This window comes from Marmota flaviventris, chromosome 15 (assembly GCF_047511675.1).
Source record: "Marmota flaviventris isolate mMarFla1 chromosome 15, mMarFla1.hap1, whole genome shotgun sequence".
Taxonomy (NCBI): domain Eukaryota; kingdom Metazoa; phylum Chordata; class Mammalia; order Rodentia; family Sciuridae; genus Marmota; species Marmota flaviventris.
Window position 1 is genome coordinate 16,421,221 of NC_092512.1, and position 20,116 is coordinate 16,441,336.

Genomic DNA, 20,116 nt, shown 5'->3' on the forward strand with positions numbered 1-20,116 from the left:
TTTCCCCTGGTGGCCCGTGAGGCTTAGTGAAGGCCACGTGAAAAGTTTGCAATGTGCACGGTCCTCAACTGTAGTCTTCCCTAAGTTATCATCATGTGTCCCATGGTGCTGATGGGGTGGGACACAGCAAACTCACTCCTTTTAGTTAGTTCCAAATCAGAACACAAAAGTATATTGAAATAAATAAAGTGCAGGTCTCCACGCACATCACTTTAGAAGCATAAGTGTACGTGCAAACTACCGATATTCTAAGAACAAATAATGTTTGTTTTTTTAATTGAGCCATTAAAATAAGTTTTGATAGACTGGTGGTTCTAAGACTGTCACGTGTGTTGGGTCCACCTGGAGGGCTTGTTTAACCCGAGACGCTGGGCCCCACCCTCACCAGCTTCCAGTTCAGGTACTGGGAGAGGGTCTGAGAATGTGCTGGAACTGCGCATTCCCAGGTGATGTTGCTGGGCATGAACTGGGGCCAAACTTCAGGAACCACTATTCTCAGCAAAAGTGTTTCAACCTGTTTTGATTTACTGTGTGATCTATACCCCAAAACGTCAAAAACAACAATCGCAAACGTCTACTTTCTTATTCTGAAATTCTGGCTTTTTGCAATTAGACTGCTCCTTCTTTTAGGCAATGGACACCCGCAACCGCGAGATTTCTTCCCTAGCCAAGCAGAGGAAGGGGTGGGGTGCAGCGGCTGAGGGGTGGCGTGGGCGGGGCCATGGGTGGGGCAGCAGAAGGGACGCACCACTTCGAAGGCATCTGCCTGGACGCTGAAGTTGGGGTTGTTCTTGTAGCTCTGGATCACGCAGGACTTCACTCCCCGTCCCCCACACTCGATGAGGACCTGCGGCCGGTCCACGGACAGAAGCTGCACCTTCTTCATTTCACGGACTCCCCAGAAGAGCACCTGAGGAGAGGACCCCAGAGCCGTCACCCACAGTCCCAGGGACCCACGTGAATACCCTGGAGATGGTGGGCGTGTGCCCTGACCCCCAGAACCACAGCGTGCTTCCAGGCCTGAACTCCGTCTGGTGCAAGCCCGATGGGGGCTGCCCGCGGTCAACCATCCACCCACACTGCCCCTCTCACAGTGTAGACAGGACCACTGCCAAGTCCAGGGTCCTGAGTCCTACCTCCACACGGTATTTACTCAGCACTGGCCGAATGTTGGCAGGAACTGGGTAGATCTGGGAGAAGTCTGGTGGGTCGATGGGAGGAAGCCCTTGAAGCCCAGTGGGGGGGACCTGCCACACAAAATAGGGGCGGATGAGAGGGCTGGAGAGGAGCGAGGAAGATGGACAGAGCCATGTGATCCCTGCCTCTGTAAAACATGGCAGTTTTGTCAACTTGAAATGCAACAAGGACCATGCAGTTTACCAACTTTATCTATTCATTGACAAATGCATTACTTCCAAGGTGGCACTCAGTGTGTGTTGCAGGTTGATAAGATGTAGCCTTCAGGAAGCCCCACGGCACAGAGGGAGAAAAGCAAGACAAAGAGGAAGACCCTCACAACTTGATGAAATTCCACAGGAACTACAGCCGTGAAATGGAGAAAGAAATTCGTTTTTATTCTGAAACTATGAGTCCTGCCTATTCCCCCCACTCTAGATTGTCAAGACCTCAGAAAAGGGGTAATGCACCACTACAAAGAGATTCAGATTTGATGAAACAGCAACTACTTCTTAATCAGTGAGCTGAACACGATGTTTTTTGAAGGTAGAACTCAGGAGGAAGACGTGTCATTTCTTCTGCCCTTGGGGTTACACAGGAAGACAACTGTATTGACATCTCCCACAAAAAGACTGGAGGATGTCACTAAGGACAGGGTCTTTCTCCTGAATGGGCCACCCTACACTGCCTTCAAGACCTGCTTACCACACACATCTTTCAACCTTTCCTGACTTGTTCCCAGCTCCTGTGGTCATTTTCCTGCCCTTGCATTCTTTGAATGCAGAGTACCCTCCATATAGGTTTAGTGTAGACATTAGAGGACTGAGTCTGGAAATCAAACTCTACTGTGTGACCTTGCACAAGTTACTTTTTCTCTTTGAGCCTCAGATGATCTATTACCCCCTCAGGAATCAAACGTTCCATTAAACTTTGCCTTGGAGCCAGTGTTTCACCTCACTGGGATGCTTTGCCTGAACAACCTACAGGATTTGTTTACTTCTTCTCATTCTCAAAGCTCCTCAAGTGGTGCTCCATATACAGTACGTTCTTGATAAATGTTTAATGGCCAACTGACACATCAGCTCCGTATGCTAGAAAGAGCTTGATTGCTCATCAAAACCTGCGAAGCACAAACACAGCCCCGTTCCTTTTTCAGACATATTCTAGTTGGCAACGACAGATGTGGTTAAGCTAATTAGAAGAAAGCTCAGAAAAAGAAAAGCAGATTCTGCAAAAAGCCAAATAGGCCCAAGATAACTAGGCTGCAGAAGGATCCAGATAAAGGAGCTGGCACGAGGAGGAGGATGAATTACTCAGCATTGCCTGGCACACCGGAGTGGGCAGCGTGGCGGGCAGCGTGGCTGCAGAAACCACCTCACTGGGGAAGCTAATTGTTTCTGGCTCCAACCATAAAAACCACAAAATAGCCAAGATGGTGACGTGGGAGAAGCTGCCTCTGGGTAAGTGTTTTATTAGATTTTCATTTTAATTGACACATAAAAATTGCACATATTTATGGGGTACAGTGTGACATTTTGATACGTATATACAAAGGGTAAATGATCAGATCAAGGTAATTGGCACATCTACCACCTGAGATGAATATGTGGGAACATTCAAAATCCTGTCTCCTAGCTATTTTGAAATAACTCACCATTGTCAGTCTTGGTTGTTGCACTGGGCTGTGGGGCATTAACCATCCTGTCTCCATCCCTCCCTCCACACCTGCACCCTTCCCAGGCTCTGCTGGCGCTACTAATGTGCCTCCTAAAGACCTCATGCTTCCTCGTCCTGGGAGTGCTGACATGGCAGCATGGGCAGTGCCCTAAAGAAGCTTCAGCCCAGCCCTCTCAGGACCTACAGCATGGTGGGGACCGAATGAATTTGCCAACAGCTAAGATCAAGCTTCACAGTGAAATGGGCCTGTGGCTGGCTGGCCTACAAAGCCACATGCTCTGCAGCCGATCAGCACGCAGCGCCAGGGAAAACAGAGGACCTCCAGGAAAGTGAAATACTAACAGTTGGGGTGAGCAGAATGGGGTGAGCAGAATGGGGTGACCAGCCTGCTCCAATGTCCCAATGGAGATAAAACCTGGGGACTTAAAAGGAGGTCCAGCTACAGGGTGGACAAGGGGGCGGCAGGTGAGATATCAGATGCAAAATTTAAGGAGGAGCCCACTAACAGAGCCAGGCTTGACCCCAGCCCCAGCCCCGCCCTGCCCATCTGAAACTGGTGCTCAGAAGACTTTCTCCTCTCTGTCTCCCTCAGCCCATCATCTGTCCTTCCATTTCATCCACGTTGAGGGCAGTGGTGAGGGACCAAGGGTGGGGCTCCCTCACTTGTTCACTGGGTGAACTTGAACACGTTACTAAGTATCTCTAACTCCCAGTTTTATCATTCATAATATGAAGGTAGTAATGTCGACCTCACAGAGTTGCTGAGAAGAACTGCTGAGACAGCATGCAAGGTACTTAGCACACTTTCTGGCACACCGAAGTTCTCTTGGAGTAAGGGTAAACTGGAAATCCACTGATTTTTGCAGATATTGAAGCTCAGCTTCAAGTCATCTTAATTACAGATGATCTAAGATTGCTAGTGGTTTCAAAATACTTCAGTGAGGGCCCAAATTTTCCCTGAATATTGATATATGCAATATCTAGCATGTGATAAAGTATAGCTGCTGGCGCTACTAACATGCAATATTTAGTATATAGTATATATACTATATATATAGTTTATAGCAACTACAGTATTTTATAGTATAGTAACTACAATATTTTTCTTACAGTGATTAAAATCCAAGAGAAACAGCAACCAAAGAAACAGACCTTAGAGGATTTAGATAATGTGGTAATCACACACGAACTCTAAAATAACAATGCTTAATCCGCTCAACAGGAGGTTAAGAATTTTTTTCTCTGTTTGTATGTGGTGCTGAGGATCGAACCCTGGCCGCACGCACGCCAGGCAAGCGCGCTACCGCTTGAGCCACATCCCCAGCCCCATGTAAAAATGTGGATGTGTAACCGATGTGATTCTGCAATCTGTATTTGGGGTAAAATTGGGAGTTCAAAACCCACTTGAATCAAATGTATGAAATATGATATGTCAAGAGCTTTGTAATGTTTTGAACAACCAATAAAAAATAAATAAATAAATAAATTTTTAAAAAAAAAGAATTTTTTTCTCTTGTCTTTTTTTCCTAGCAGGGCCTACAACCCAAGGTTCACTCATGCTAGGCAAGCACTCTACCATTGAGCTACAGCCCCAGCCCAGGAATTTCAAGAGGAGACTAAAATCTATAGTAAAAAGGAAGAAAAAGGAAATTTTATGATAAAAATACGCTGACTGGAAAAAAGAAATTAATGAATGGGTAAAAAAAAAAGATCAAATGCAGAGAAAATGAACTGGAAGACAGATCATTATGGTGGCTAGAATAAAGCTCAGAGATAAAAGGGTAAATAACACATAAAAGAATGAGAGGCGTAGAGCATAAATTAAAAGTTCCGGTGTACACGTAATTGGAATCACAGGGGAGGGGACAGAGGAGAGGCAAGGACTCGAGGGAGGAGGATGGAGCAGAAGCAGTATTTGAAGATATAATGACTGATAATTTTCCAAAACTAATTAGAAACATCGAACCATAGTTTCAGAAGCTCTAAAAAACCAGGGTGGAGACAAAGAAATTTCCACTTTAACGCCACACAGTAAAACTGCTGAAAACCAAACATACAGGAAAATACCTTAAAAATAATCAGAGAAGAGAAAAAAAACCTACTTTTTAAGGAGCAATAATAAGAGCAATACCCAACTTTTCAACAGAGAAAGAGAAGCCCAAGAAGTGGAAAGATACCTTCGGAAGGCAGCAAAAAATAAATAAATAAAGACTCCAGAGGAAATTTACCCGACCCAAGTTCAAATAACAAGTTTGTGGCAAAGCCAGAAACAGCCTACACATCTACACTGAGGTCACGCAGAAGCAGGTGATGCAGCCCGGGCAAGAGCTAGGGCAACCCTTGCTCTCCTGCTGGCCTGCTGGCCACAGAAGAGGCCACGTGGGGCCCTGATCAAGTTGATGGCTTGAGACCTCTTCAGGGCCTGAGTGGGGCCTCCGCTGGAAGGTCTTATGAAATATGAGGATCAGCGCACGAGTGGTGTCTGTAAAGCCAAGACTGGTAAATCATTCACTCATTAATAACTGCACCTTTAAAACAGGAAGGTCACACAGAGGCCATCCGAAGAGTGAGAGTTTGTGTTGTGAGATCAGGACTCAGGAGTGTTGTGGGGTCAAGAGGTGTGGCGTCAAGAGACCACGTGGTGTGTACAGTAAGAAAAGTGGAATTGATGGATTTAATCTGGTACATAGAAGAAGCAAGCTACTAAACTCTTCCGTGTCAGGGAAGTGCTTCAGCAGTGGAGATGCAGAGGCTCAAGGAAGCCATCCACAGAAGAAACTGAGCATGGCTGGTGACAGACGAAGGAATTTCCAGTCCCCATCCTCTCCACTTGTATGAGATCTGCATGTTAAGATAGCACTGATGATCAAATTACTTACTGAACAAGCGATGAAATGAGAATTTCTAATGAAGCCCTAATGAATTGTATCTCTTAAGCTTCTTACCTCGGAGGATGCTTCCTCTATTAAGCCAGCTGTCAGGAAGCAGCAGGGGCTCTCAACAGTGCCCCAGCTCAGCACTGAGGGAGAAGGGGAGGTGGGACCATGGGACAGAGGGCTGAGCCTCGGAAGGCCTTGGTGATCAACTTGCCCAGCCCCTCATTGACAGTCAAGGGGACTCAAGCCCAGAGCACTTACGAAGGCCGCTTCGTGCTTCTGAGACAGTTGCCTGACTCCAAGTCTGCTAACCTTGAACCTTAGCTTTCTCTCCTGCCAGGTAGGAGTGTTGGACTAGATCTAGTGTTCCTGAGTCAGCCATTCCTCCAACTTCTTTACCACCTGCACCATTATCCAGATACCATTTTTTTTTTTATTGGACACATCTTCGTTTTTAAAAAGGAAACACCAATGTTGCTCAGTAAAAACTAGTGCCCCTTGCCCTACATGGAAAGTCACCCTGGATCAGCTGGTTTCAAAAGTTGCCTTGGGTTCTGACCGTCCACACCTCTGTGCAACACACGTCTGTCTGGCTTCCTCTGGTTCAACTGGAATCACTTGTTTTATCAGCCTGGAATCCCAGAACCTACCATTTGTAGATTGTAGAATTTTCTAGTCTTATTCTCCTGCCTTCCCAGATGTAACCATACAGAACTGGAGCTAATGCTTGGGTTCTCTCTACTCCATCCTCCCAGAGTGCTCCTGGACTCAGTTTCCCTGACAGCACACTATTTCTCCAAAACAGCCATTCTGTCCCTAAGAGTTTTTTTCTTAAGCGGGGTAAACCAGATGATGGTCAAAGCCTCTTAAAGCAGCCTGAAAGGACTAAGGCAGGATTGGTCTGACCCAAAGGTGAAATGCCACCTGCCCTCCGTGTATGGCAGTGAGTGAGAGGCCCATGAGAGAAATCTCTGCTGCAGTCCACCTGCTCACCTATTTGTCCTCTGCATCCTATTTGGTTCTCTACTGGACAGCAACGTGTAGGGGCTCAGCTTCCCTTCCCAATCTCCTGCCTCTGCTTTCTGAAAGTCTTCCTCCACACATTCAAAATCCTCCTAGGTCTCAGTGAGAAGGACTAGGAGCCCTTTGTCCTTGGGAAACTGAGGCAGTGGAAGAAGCAAAAGGCTTTACAGGTCTAAGTTCAACTCTCAGCTCAACCTCCAACTAGCTGCATGATGAACTAGTCAGCCAACTGCTGAATCCTCAGTTCACTCCCTGTCAAATGAGAATCATGATACCCATCTCAGCAGGCTTCAGGGACATCTAGTGAGATGAAGGCAAACACAACCCTGGGTGTGTGGTAAGTGCCCCAAATGTTCCCTGCCTTCCCCTTTTGTGTCCACTCATGATCCACATAGGGTTCAGGGACTCACACATGGGGCTACCCAAGCATCAATGACCAAATCCATAAGGACTTTTCATCCTAGGACTCTGACCAGTAAAGAGTACAGGGGTTCTAAGAACAGCCCAGGTCACCTGAGTTCTTAAGTTCTACCTCCAGAAGGAGATAGCTCCAGTCATGGGGTAGGAAGCAGGTAGAGCTTCACTGAAGTGACACTTCTAGGGAAGCCACTTCTCTGGCCAGGTAGACCTGATAGACATCTAGTGCAGACGCCACATCTGGATGCCTTACCTGCAGCAGTTCAAACACAGCAAGGAGGTCCCCTCCAGAGATGCTCCCACAAAAGATAGGGTGATAGCACAGCCTGGGGGGCTCATAGTCCTGGCCAGCCAGCTTCACAACTGGAGCAGCCACCGTGGCACCCAAGTACTCTGGCTTTCCCTAGGGTGGGAAAAGAAATGAACTTTTCATTGTTTCCTACTGGGTTCTGACCCCCATGGATGAAGCTTTGAGAACAATTTTTCCAGGGGGGACATGTGAACTTTCATATTTTCTCTATCTCCATGTTTCTTTTTCCTTTTGGATTCTAGAAGGTAAGCTTGAGTTTTCTGGAAAGGATTTGGCTTAGGGTCAAGCTGAGAAGGACTGTGCCTGGGTGCAGATCTAGAAGGGCAGTGGAAAACTACCAAGTGGTGATGGGAAAACAGCCAGCCAGCCAGCGCTGGAGGAGCAGGCCTTTCAAAGATGCTTGATTGCTTTTCAAACAGGAAACAAGCACTTAGGACTGTGAGTGTGTTACTGGGAACAAAATCGAAAGGATTTTTATTTTGTGACCCTTCCTACAGAAAATCAGCTCTACAGCCTGAACAGGAGAAGTCATCTTTCACAAATATGTACATCTAGCCCCAATTTACAGAGGAGGGATGGGACCCAGAGGGATGGAGTGACATGAAGAACCTATGAGGGAGACTGCCCTACTAGCCATCTGTGTGCAGAAAAGAAATGAGCATAGCAGACCCAAGTTCAAGTCCTGGCTTTGTTCTCCAGTGACCTTAAGGAGGGCATTTGACCTTTCTGATTTCTCTTCTGGAAAACCAGGAGGGGGCTCCAGCTCTCTGAGACCTCTGCTCCCCTTCTGTAATTCTCAGGCCCTGGTTCTCTCCTGACCTTGGCCCAGGGCCAGGCTGTCAGTGTTGCTCTGAGGAGTGAGGAAGCTTTGGAAATGCTTCTTGGAACAATGGCTGAACTTTGTAGATTTGAGCTTCTGCAACCCTCTGAGGAGGCAGAGTCATCAAATAAAAGAAATAAAGCTTTGCCTTTCATTTTAGACTTCTTAATCTAAAAAATAGGATTTGTCTTTGTTAAAAAAAATCCTCCAGTAAGCTTTTCAATCTATCCCAAATTTCAGAACACAAACATCTTGGGAGAGGAAGAAGTTTGTTTTCCATGATAGCAGAGAAAGGGTCAAGGATGAACATTTATTGTGGGGCCTGGAAGCTTCAGCCATGCAAAAGAGAGACCAGGACAGGGAATCTTTGCTGGGTGAGAGCAATAACAACCTCCTATTTTCAAAAGGTGTGGCCATTATGGCAATAACACGGGCAAGCTGGGGTTGCTTTATACAAGTATCATTTTCCTGGAGAAGTGTGTGTTGACTAAAGTTTTCTAACTGGGCCCAATTTTAATTGCAATTTAAAGAGAAACCTAAGGGGTGGGGGGAACCCTTAAAAGTAAATTGGTTGTTACCAATTGTCCAGGCTCTGCAAACCCTCGTTTTCAGAAATCAAGTTTGCTGCAAGGCACATCTAGGGCCGTGACTACTCACAATGCCAGGACTTTATTTGCTTTAAAGTAAGTTAGTGCAGCGTGGGCTAGCACTGGCCCTGTGGACACTCACCACCGCATCGCTGTCATAGAGCTCCACCACCACGAGGGGTGGGGACGCCATTATCTCCCTCTCCTCTCCGTGCAGCACCAGCTCATTGAACAGCAGCATCTGGTTCCAGGTGGGGGAGAGAGTCTGGGAAATGATCTGGAGGGAGAAACCAAAAGAGCCGTTCAGTTGGGTTGCAGGGGTCTCCAAGGGTCATTCAACAGACACATATGGAGGGCAAAGAGAGCCCATGGCCACCATCCAGCGCAGCCATTCAGCATTCAAGTGTCATGTAAACTGAGCTGCTACTACACACTCAATGCCAGGGGAATGCAAAGGTTCCCTGCCCTGGAGGAGCCTACATTCTTAATGAGTTTCATCAGCAGAGCAATGTTTAAATTGCATAAATCATCTCAACTCATTCCTCACAGTTGTGCAGCAATGATAACACTAGCAGACCTTTATTGAGCACTTACTGTGTGCTTCCTACTGCACTGTGCAAGCACTGTCTCGCTCAAACCTCACTGCAGTTCTGGGAATAGGTATTTATACATATTTTAAAGATGAGGAAACTGAGGCTCACTGACCAGAGCCAGCAGGTGCTAGAACTGGGACTGGGTCATCTGCACCAAAGCTCAGGCTGCCAGTCTTATCCACCCTCACCAAAGACACGCCCTATTAACTCTATGTCATGTTATGGGTGGGACACTGAAGATGAGTGATCTAGTGGCTCTTCACTTATGAGCAAAAAAAAAAAAAAATGTTATCAAATATCCTGAAGTTGAGTTTAAATCTAATGTTCCTACCATGGAATTCTGGGTTGGGGATATTTATTGACTACTTGAATGGCTTAGGGTCTTCAGAAGAAGCCTCCCCATTTTACACAGCATCCTCCTACCATGAGGTTTGCTATGGGAGCAAACTGTGAAGTGGGCAGCTGGCTGCACCCATGATAGGAGGGAGAAACCAGAGGTCAGAGGACAACAGCTTGCACAATTGGTGCAGAGTCATGAGTGAGTCACCTGAGAGAGGCTCTCAGCCCCCCACCAGGCCACTCAGAGGTAACTTCAGAAGGGAGGGCATATTTGGACTTGAGTTCTCTTCTCTGTTTAGCTGGATGTTGGAAAATATGTCCGTTTCACAGAGCTCAAGGCTGGTGGTGTCTGCAGGATGGAAGAACCCTGCTAAATTAGGTGAGGACAGTCCTGGGGAGAGTCGGCCACCTCTCTCTCTTCCAGGATGCACAGTCAGATGGGTGGCCTGGCAAGAGCAGGGAGCACAGGAGCCACTGGGGCTGAGGAAATTTCCACAGCACCTCTGATCTGAACCTGTACTGCTATCGTTCTCTCCAGGAGGTCTGGAACTAAGACCTGGACTCACTTCTCAGACTCCAAAGGTCACATGAAACTGTTATGTCAGAGTTTTCCATGGAATTGTCTTCAGTTACAGCATCAAATCATTTTCACTGTGGCCATGAAAGGATATTTTTATTGATCTTTAGGTGAGTCATAAAAATATTGTGTGTTTCAGCAGTTTCCTCCCTTTCTTGCTGTTTTGACAGAGTATTTTATGACTCATTGAGCTTTTAAACATTGCAGAGAAGATCTAACTTTTCTGACAGGATAAAAAGGGCTTCAACCAACCGATGATCAGGAGCTATGGAGTAACAATGCAAAGTTACTCAGTGCCCCGGGGACTGTCAGCACAAAGAACCACGTGTTTGAATATTGCTTTTGAAAATAGACATGTGATCCCTCTTGTAGCATGCACCTGAGGGTGTGATACAGAAACAACATATCATCTTCACAGCATCTTTCCTACAGAAATATTTTGATGTCTTCCTTAGCACCAGTCTGTAAATGCCAGCTGGAAGGATTTCAGAGGCCACTATTCACTGATTCATTCATTCATCATGTATTTATTCAGGACTTACAGTGTGCCAGGGTCAGGGTTAGGCACTAACACAGCATCTTGTGCAAGGCAGGTGCTTCATAGCTATTTGTCTGGTATCCAGTGGGTACTGACCTGTCCTTGGAGTTGCTTCTGTGTGTAAAAGACCACAGTCACCTTCAAGAGGTACTCAAAGGCTCATCCAGATAAAAATTCATTCTCCCACTTCTCTGCCAAGGTATTCATGATTATTTTTATTTCTTAAGGGCTTCCTTAAAGGTCATGCATTTTACTGGGTTGAATCATTATTCAGGGGTCATGACAATGCTTAGCTAACACTTTGAAGAGAGGTTCAAATACCCTGGAAAGAATAGAGCTTTAGAATCAGGTAACTCTGAATGGAATCCTAGTTTTATTACCTAGCCTGTATCTAACTTAAGAAGGTGATTTAACCCCCAGACCTGAGTTTTCCTCATTTATATAGGGTTAGCACCTAACTTGAGGAGTTGTTATGACCTTTGTCTGAGATAAAAAGTATTAACAGCCAGGCACACAGCAGGTGCTCAATGAATGCTTTTGACCCCTCCCCACTCCATCCTAGTCTGTACTCATTTATAAGTAAATCAACATTTAGGGCTGGGGATGTAGCCAAGTGGTAGAGTAGTTGTATAGCATGCACAATGGCCTGGGTTCAATCCCCAGCACCAAAACCTTTTTAAAAACCCATTGCCTACCACACGCCAGCTGTGGTACATGGGGGTCTTGCCTGAGCCTCACCTGCCTGCTCTGCAGAATCCAGACAACACCAACATCTCCATTTGGACTGCAATGATATATGGCAAATAATGCACAGAAAATGCTTAGCCTCATGCCTGGCACATGGGGAGTTTTGGATAAATAACTATTACTATTAGCAAAAATGAAGTACTAGATTCAGAATTATGGAGGCAAATCCAGGGCTCATCAGAACCTAGTTTCCCTTTCAAATGATTATTTGATAAACAAAATCCATCTCTTGCTTGAGATATGGATGGAAATCAAATGAAGATGCTGTCAGAGATGCAAAACAGAAGAATGACTGTCTGGCAGCCGGGAGCTCACTCAACTGTCCATTCCCGGGGTCACCTCTGGGCACCTGGCGTCCCACAGCTATGGCAGGTAGAGAAGGGACCCAAGTCCATGGTTTGAGAATTCCCTTGCTTTGGTTCAGAAGCCTCAATGGCAACAAGTAATCGCATAGCAGCTGTTACAAGCCAGGCAGGATCGGGGGTGATTTGCACTCTGGGGGTGGGTAATAAACACTACTGTCCTCCTATTCACAGAGGAAGAATCTGAAGGGGGTTTTGTTTAACATAACACAGCTAACAAGTGGGAGAGCTTGCAAAGGGGACCTGGGTGGCAGGGTTCCTCGGTGTCCACTCAATTCCTGGGCTTTGAAACCCGGGAAGGAGAAAACGGTCTGCTGCTCTAGTGTGTTTCCATTCTCAGGTGCTGAATGAGGTTGGAGTCACCTTCCTTGAGGCTCTCCTGATTGCCTTCCCAGACAGAATGAACCCTTCTCTCCTTCTCTTGCAGGACTTGTACAGCTCTGCACTGCGGGGCTTAGCATGGTGGAGTCGGCCCATCTGTCTGGAGGACTGTGATGTGCCTGGGTAGCACACTAGCAGGAGCAGGGTTTGGCCCGGCATCTTCTGGAACCCACACAGAGCTGGCACTCGATGGGAACTGGGTAAATGGATGTGATGTTAGTTCACACCATGGTCTCGGTGTGTACATTGTAAATCAAAATGCAACCTAATCCATCAAACAGGTCGTAGGCTTGGAGAAAAACGTCAGTCCGGTCAACATCAGCCAATACAATGGCCACTATCCATCAGTCATTTTATACATTTGAATTCTTCACAGCAGCCCTACTTTAAGGCGACAAACCTGAGGTTAACTGAGTTGTGCTATCTGCCCAAAGACATGCAGCTATAGAGCAGACGAGCTGGAAGGTAACCTCTGGGCTCTTTGTGTCTTACCCACCTGAGATGGACGATTCTTTACAGAGCTTAACCCCCTCCAAAAAGAGAATCAGAGAACAACCCAATGAGAAAACATCCTACGGGACTTCTCACCAGGAGCCCTTTGTACACCTTAGCACTGCACATATAGGAAAGGGCGGGAGTGCAGAGGAACAGATGTCCCTTCAAAGCCCTTTAATACAGCACCCACCACAGAGTAGTCTTTTCCAGAGAGGATCAGGGGCAGGGGGGTTTCTGAAGCACAATGGTGTTCAAAGTGTGCAGAGCCTCCCAGAGGGTGAATGCAAACACTAGAACTCCCTGACAGTGAAACTAGAACTTTCTTCCCCATCTAGAACTTTCTTCCCCAGTCGTGACAGATCTGAGCCTCGTGGGGGTCGTCTGCGGTGCCTTCTCATTTGCTGAATCCCCACCTGGCTCCCTGCGCCTGGCACTCCTGCAGGCACCTCAGGGAGCCAGGTTCCACCCTCCCCATTCTTCTTTTGTTCCTCACCACTTGCTCCCTCTGCCCCAGGACATTGGCTTGCAGGGAAACAACAGACCCTCCCAGGGTCCTTCCTGGCTCACATTTATTTCTGAGTCAGAAACACCCCACGCCCTTGATGCTGGTGTGCCCAACCTGCTCCTGATTTTTCTTTCCTGGGCTCTGTTGCTGGTTCCCTGGTTACCTTTGTGGTCTGGCAGTGGGACAGGAATGTGACTTTGGCAAAAGGGTCTGAAAGTCCATTGCTGTCAGCTGCGATGAGGCCCCGGGCTTGGTACATGTGAGCTCTCAGCTGGAAGGTATGCTGGGCTGTGGACAAACGGGAAAGGGCGGACATTAGTGGGCTTGCTAGGAACCACAGGATCAAGTGGCCACCGCCTTCCTCTGTGGTGGCATGGGGAGCCGGAAGAGGTGCCGTTTATAGAGCGCTTGGGAACCACGTTCTCCTTGGTGCTCCTGCATGCTGGGTGCCTTCCTCTTCACAATGACCTTGTGGAATAGATATAATTATCCCCGTTTTACAGATGAGGAAAATGGTCCAAAAATGGCTAAAATACTTTCCCAAGTTTGCAGAGCCTGGATTTTACTTCTTATTCCAAAATTACTTCTTTTTCTAAAATATTATATTTTATTCTCTATAATTCTCTTGTTTTCAATTGTGTGTGTGCATGTGTGCACGTGTGTGTGTGTGCATATGTGTGTGTAAGGGGCTGCTTCACAAGTAGCTTTTCCTTCTATAAACTCAGATGTCTAAGTCACCTACATGTCCACTCTGCCAGCCAATGCTATGCTGAGTACCTGCTGTGTACAGTCTTGCTTTTGGTCTCTAAAGCACAGTCCTGGTCTCTAAGGATTCTGATGTAACTAAGATAGACCTTGCCCTTGGGGAGTTCCCAGAAGAAGACAGAAGAAAACACAAACATCCAAGTCACCATGACTGGAGGCTAGGGCTGAGTGTCCTGTGACCAATATTGGCAAGGAACATGGCAGGTAAAAGGCAGGAGTGAGCCCACCTGTTTGACAGGATAAGCAGAGAGAAGGATGCAGGCTGGTATGGTCAGGGTTCAACAGGGAAACCTTGAGGAGAGTTGAGTTGATCCTTCTCTTTGGTTCATGGGATTTCATGACCACTGGCTCTTCCAAGAACCTCATTTATTTTTTTTAAGTCTATGCCCTCTCTTTCCTATCTTTCCCAAAGGTATTATGCTCAGTGTATATCTATATCTTTGAATTGACATGGGGACTGGTATATAGGAACCCATGCACACCAATTTACATAGCTCTCCTTACTTCAATGAAGGGTGTGAATACCCTGTGAGCATTCTCCCGACCCCCACCAGGCACACCCAACACTACTCCTAGGCATATAGCCAACAGGTCTAAAAAAGAACTTGTATGTGGTTACTAACCTCCTCCGTGCCTTTATTTCCTTATCTGTGAAATGGGGTAATAATAGTTCCCCATAGAGTATTATAGGGTGAGGATGGCATCTGGCACATGGAGAGAACTTTAAAAGTGGTGTGAAGATGCTGGTGTGCTGTTACTATAGGTCACTGCAGTGTAACCAGTGGGCTGGAAGCAGCCTGTGTGTCCTTCCCATGGGGGTGAACAAGAAGCACGGTTAGGCAATGAGAGGCAGCAAGAGAGATGGACTCGAGAATCTAGTACCTAGTGAAAAAAGCAAAGCAGCATGAGAAATGTAACCAAGCTATTCATGTAAAATAAGAAGGCATGCACACAGAAGAGCATTTGCATTCACCAATCCACAGTCAAATACAAAAGGGCAGACTCCAGGGGAGGTGGCTCTGCCCTTTGAGCAGAGTCCTGAAGGGTGGTAGCATTTGATTGGCCGAGATGGATGTCTCAAGCATTTGTCACAGGGTGATTGAAAGCCAAGCACAGAAACTAACTCCAGGCCATGGACAGGCAAGAATGTGGTCTAGTGTGACCACAGTATACAGTCCTGGATTGTGGCAGTCAATTTGACAAGGGCCGTGGAGGCCTGAGTGAGGCACTGGAACTGAGTTTAGCAGGCTATAGGGAGTACTTGATGGAATATGCCCAGGAGCTGAGGGCCTCAGAGCAAAGCATCAGGAGGATGACTGAGTCAAACTTGCAATGGGCAGAAGAGATGTTAGGAGGAGAGGAAGGAGACAACACCGCCCCCTCTAGGCGGGAAGGTGGAATGGCAGATAGCACACAGGGATGGAGGGATTGAGATGAGGGGCTGGGAGAGACATCACAGCAGCGGGTGCCATCAGATCCTGACTGGAGGGCAAGGAGGGGACAGCAGGGCACCTCATGATTGTTATGAGACGTGCTCCCAATCTGTCCCTCTACTCCATGCCCCTGTCTGGCTACATGGACCAGCATGGTATCTGGGAATGTAGCAACCTTATCAATCTCCATTCTGATCCTACAGAACGTGTGGACCCTTGAGCTCTGCACTGTCCCCAGTGAAGCCCAGGTACTCACAGTGCAGGTGCTCCAAGCTCTGATCAACTCAGGGGAAGGACAGAAGTGATTCCTTTGAACTCAGTGCTAAAAGCCTCTCCCTATAAAAACGCCAGTGAACTCAAATGTGGACGAGCTGCACCCTGATGACAAGAGTCCCTTCCAACAGCAGCATTCAACAACAGAATGCTCAGGAGATAACACAGGATTTCCTGACAAGAGCCTGATCCTTAGGATACTACAGAGCTGGCAGATTTCGCAGCTGGGAATGAACTTGGAAATGTCTGTTACCTGACAGTGTCTACCAGCTAGCTGCCCCTGAAATAACCAGCCTTGAAATTTTAGCAAAGTTCCCAACTGCAGCCACACAAGCACAACTCCAAGGGGTGCCACTTACTTAGACTGAGCCTATGGTGTTTTGAAACCCAGAGCCTTACCAGTTCTGCTCCTTTGACTAGTCTAGCTGCCTCCTCACACACTGATGGTCCATCTCCCATGCCATGGTTCACTTTCCCTTTGTGGCTTTTAGAGACATGTCTGATTGCCCCCACTCGAGGGTCACGATCACCTCATTCATCTCTACTCCCAATACCAGTTTTTCCACCATGCCTTCCAAATATGGGTTCAAACTAATTAATTGCTGAATGGATATTCTCTGGACCATAAAATTCTCCAGTAGGTGTGGAAGGCAGCCAACACTGTCAATGTCAGTGCACAGCACAGAAAGTATATTAGGTTACTCCAGGAAAGCAGCATGCTGCAGAGGGTCAGAAAGTATTGGGGAAAGTCTCTCCTCCCCTCTGAATCATTAGTCGCTGGAAGAGCAAACATGTCTTGGTCTTTGGGTCTCTAGAGATAGTGTCTACAGAAATAGAAAGATAACATCATGGGGGTGTTATTTGACCAAAGATTAAAAACTCTCTAAAGGTAGGATGGAAAACGGTAAAAAGAAGTCAGAGTTTGGAGATGGGTTGCTTCATCATTTACTATCTGTATGATCTTGGGTAATTTCTAAACATCCCTGGGTATAAACCTCTCCATCTTAAAATGAGAAAACCTCCCAGGGTTGGTGTGAGAAATAAAAGAAAACTTGTATATCCAGTACAGGGTACAATGCTTGACACATAGTAAGTATGATACATTTTCTAAAACACAATGTTCCTAGGTATTGGCTGTAGGCACAGACACCACAAGCTGAACCACTTCGAGAACCTTGATTTCTCAACAACTGAGCCACTTAGATGCCCCTGGAAGTCAAGACCAGCCAACATCAGAGAAGCCTGGGTGTGCATAGAGTTCTGCAGCATTCCCAACATTGCCTCAAGTCCAAATGCAACTTCAGTGGAGGCAAATTAAAACTGCAACCTGCTTTACCTGAATCCAGCAACAAAAAGTCAGGCAAAGTAAAGCAATTTGGAAAGAGAAAGCAAAATGAAACCATAAAGCATTAATACTTATAATAAAATTCAAAATAGTATGAAAATATAAACACAATGACACCCATAAAACACAACCACATGGAAGAAAGGGTCCCATAAAGTAAGCTGACTTTCCAGAAGCAGCCCAGGCAAGAACTGAGCTAGAGAAATATGAGTGACTCCGATGCCAGTCTTCCCTGGGTAACTCCTGGGACATGTAAGGGTCAAAATTTTAATGCCATATGAAAAGGAAAATCTGCTTTAATTCCACAGGTCACATCAGTACAAGGACGTACTAATGCTTCTTTAAAAGACACGTTTTACTTAAAATGCAAACTCCACCTATATAGTCCACCTATGAAGAAGCTCAAACTGCTTTTCCTTCATTCCCAGAGAAGCATAGATGTTTATTCCAGATGTGTTAAATGACTTCAGTTTATACTTTTAAATCAACACTGAAAGGTGGAAAGAATAGAAACTGTGTTACCGAAGGCAGAGAAGTTGATTCTAGAACAATGGGCAAATGGCTCACTCACATTGCCTCCTCACTGTTTCCACAGAAGCCCACCAGAGACAGGTAACGCCCCTCTTTGCCCAGTGCGTGCCATACCTTGGTAGAGCAGGTTGCATGGAGGGTGATTGGTGCCAGCCAATTTGGGGGGCATTTCTGCTTCATAGCCTGCTGGTAGGTTGTCCAAAATGGCACCAGAGTATTGGATGGAGCCCAGCCACAGGTACACATCGACTTTTGCTTGCACTGACCAGCCAGGTGGCCGTTTCCCAGGAAGCTGGGGAGAGGGTACAAGGGAGACTGTTTCATTAGCAGGAGACAAGCGTGAGTCTCACTCTGAGGAAAGAGATCCTTCCAGGAGACATGCCTGGAGGTGCGTTCAGAGTCATTAAGTGCCCTGTTTGCCCTGATGCCCAACCCCAGAGGAGGATCCAGGTTTTGAGGGGCCTGAGGCTCACGCATGCAGTATGCTAAGCACTTCCAAGCCCTTGATCACTTAAACCTAACAGGTACATATATTATTGCTCCAGTTTTATAGATGAGGAAACTCAGGCTTAGAGAAATTAAATAAGCTGTTTGAGGTCTGTTTGTAAGTGGCAGAGCCAAGATTCAAGCCAAAGAGATGATTCCAAGTCTAGACTCTCACCTCCGACCCCCACAGCCTGCTTCTTCATCACTGAGCTGGGGATTTCTTCCTGAACTTCCCCAGGTCTTCGTGGGCTCCAAGGAGCCGCCCTGGCCTGCCGGGCCTGCCCGCCTGCCTGCCTGGACACCTGTGCTTCATTCCTTCCTCCTGCAGGGTGGTTTTACTGCTTCCTCTGCTAGGAATGCGCTCAGGCTTGTGTGTGTGTGTGTGTGATGCTCTGTGTCTATGTTTGTATCAGTGTGTGTGGTGTGAGTGTGGACTGGGAGTGTGTCTGCGTGTGCGTATGTATGTCTTGGGGCTGCGCGTATTCTCAGAACCTAAGGACACAACTAAATATACACAGAATGTCCCCATCTTGTGGTCACCAGGCTTGGGGACTCCCTGCCCCATCTAGAGAGTCCCAGGCCCTGCCTTGGCTGTGTTCGGGATAGCTGGTGGGGCCCTCACTCAAGAGCAGCAGATGGCACTTAAGACAGGATTTTGTTGACTCTTCTGAGAGCCTCTTCAGAGTGTCGCTGAGAATTTCCTCTCAGAGGCTTCTCCCTTCTTCTACACCATTTCCTGACCATGGAGAATCACAGAATCCTATGATGACAGGCCAGAACTTGCTAGGACAATTTCCAAGGCTCCTGGAGAGGCTCTAGGAGTTACATCCAGACCAAGAGGCCGACCTGATCTGCATTCCTTACTCAAGTGGAGAGAGAAATACTAAAGGAGTAGAGAAGGGGCAGCGGGCACTGCCACCCTTTCTTTAAGATTCAAACGCAGCTGTCCCCCTTCTCCACGGTTCTGGTTCTGCTTTCTATGGTTTCCATTATCTGGGGTCTAAAAATATTAAATGGGAAATTTCAGAAATTAAGAATTCATGAGTTTTATTACGGTGTATTGTTATAATTATTCTATTTTATTTAGTTGTTATGGTTAATCTCTGTGCCTAATTTATAAATTAAGCTTTATCACAGGTACGTATGAAGAGGAAAAACCACAGGATATGCAGGGTTTGGTACTTGTGCTATTTCAGGCATCCACTGAGTGTCTTAGGGCCTATCGCCCGTGGATGGGGGGTGAGCAGGCACTGCATTTAGCTGAGCTGTAATGAGCACCTTGGAGCTGGACCAGTCCAGAGGGCGTCCCAGGAAGAGGAAAGGGCGTGATGGAAACCCCAGCAACAGGAGCTTATGCTAATTCAGTGCCAAGTAGGGTGCCAAGAGTTTTCAGAAAAGAACTCATACCAGTGAGCCTGATAGCTGGACAGAGGACAAGAGAGGCTGGGGAGCCTGCTCCGTGTGTGCAGGAGTTGGGGCTTTATTCTTTAGGAGAAGGAGAGCGCTATTTATTCAGCTCAAAAAAGAAAAAAAAATGAAATAGGATCATTTTGTAGTTAATAAAGGCAACCACTCTCCAATCTGTGATTTTTAAAATTATAAGAAGATCTAATTCTAAGTTCATCACTTCTCTAGTAATAGCAGCTAAAATGAATAAAATAAACATTTACTGTGAGGACTGGGATTTTGCTCAGTGGTAGAGCACTTGCTCACATGCACGGGGCCCTGATTTTTCCCTAGCACTGGAGAGAGAGAGAGAGAGAGAGAGAGAGAGAGAACGAGCGCACTGAAAGTTTCTTTGTCCTAATAAAAGCCATGACTCTGCCACTTGCAGATGTCATTAGGACAGCCATCCATAAA

General features: G+C 46.7%; 1 protein-coding gene across 1 annotated transcript in view; it reads right to left on the bottom strand.

Annotated features, from left to right (window-relative positions):
- The window catches only part of Fer1l6 (fer-1 like family member 6), a 112,918-nt gene that overhangs the window by 44,162 nt on the left and 48,640 nt on the right, over positions 1–20,116 (bottom strand). Inside the window, exons 18-23 of the mRNA XM_027948242.2 lie at positions 17,885–18,062; positions 13,587–13,711; positions 9,029–9,163; positions 7,423–7,572; positions 1,137–1,247; positions 749–910 (exon numbers count right to left, since the gene is read on the bottom strand). Coding sequence (XP_027804043.2) covers positions 749–910; positions 1,137–1,247; positions 7,423–7,572; positions 9,029–9,163; positions 13,587–13,711; positions 17,885–18,062 — 861 coding nt within the window. The remainder of the gene's footprint in view (positions 1–748; positions 911–1,136; positions 1,248–7,422; positions 7,573–9,028; positions 9,164–13,586; positions 13,712–17,884; positions 18,063–20,116) is intronic.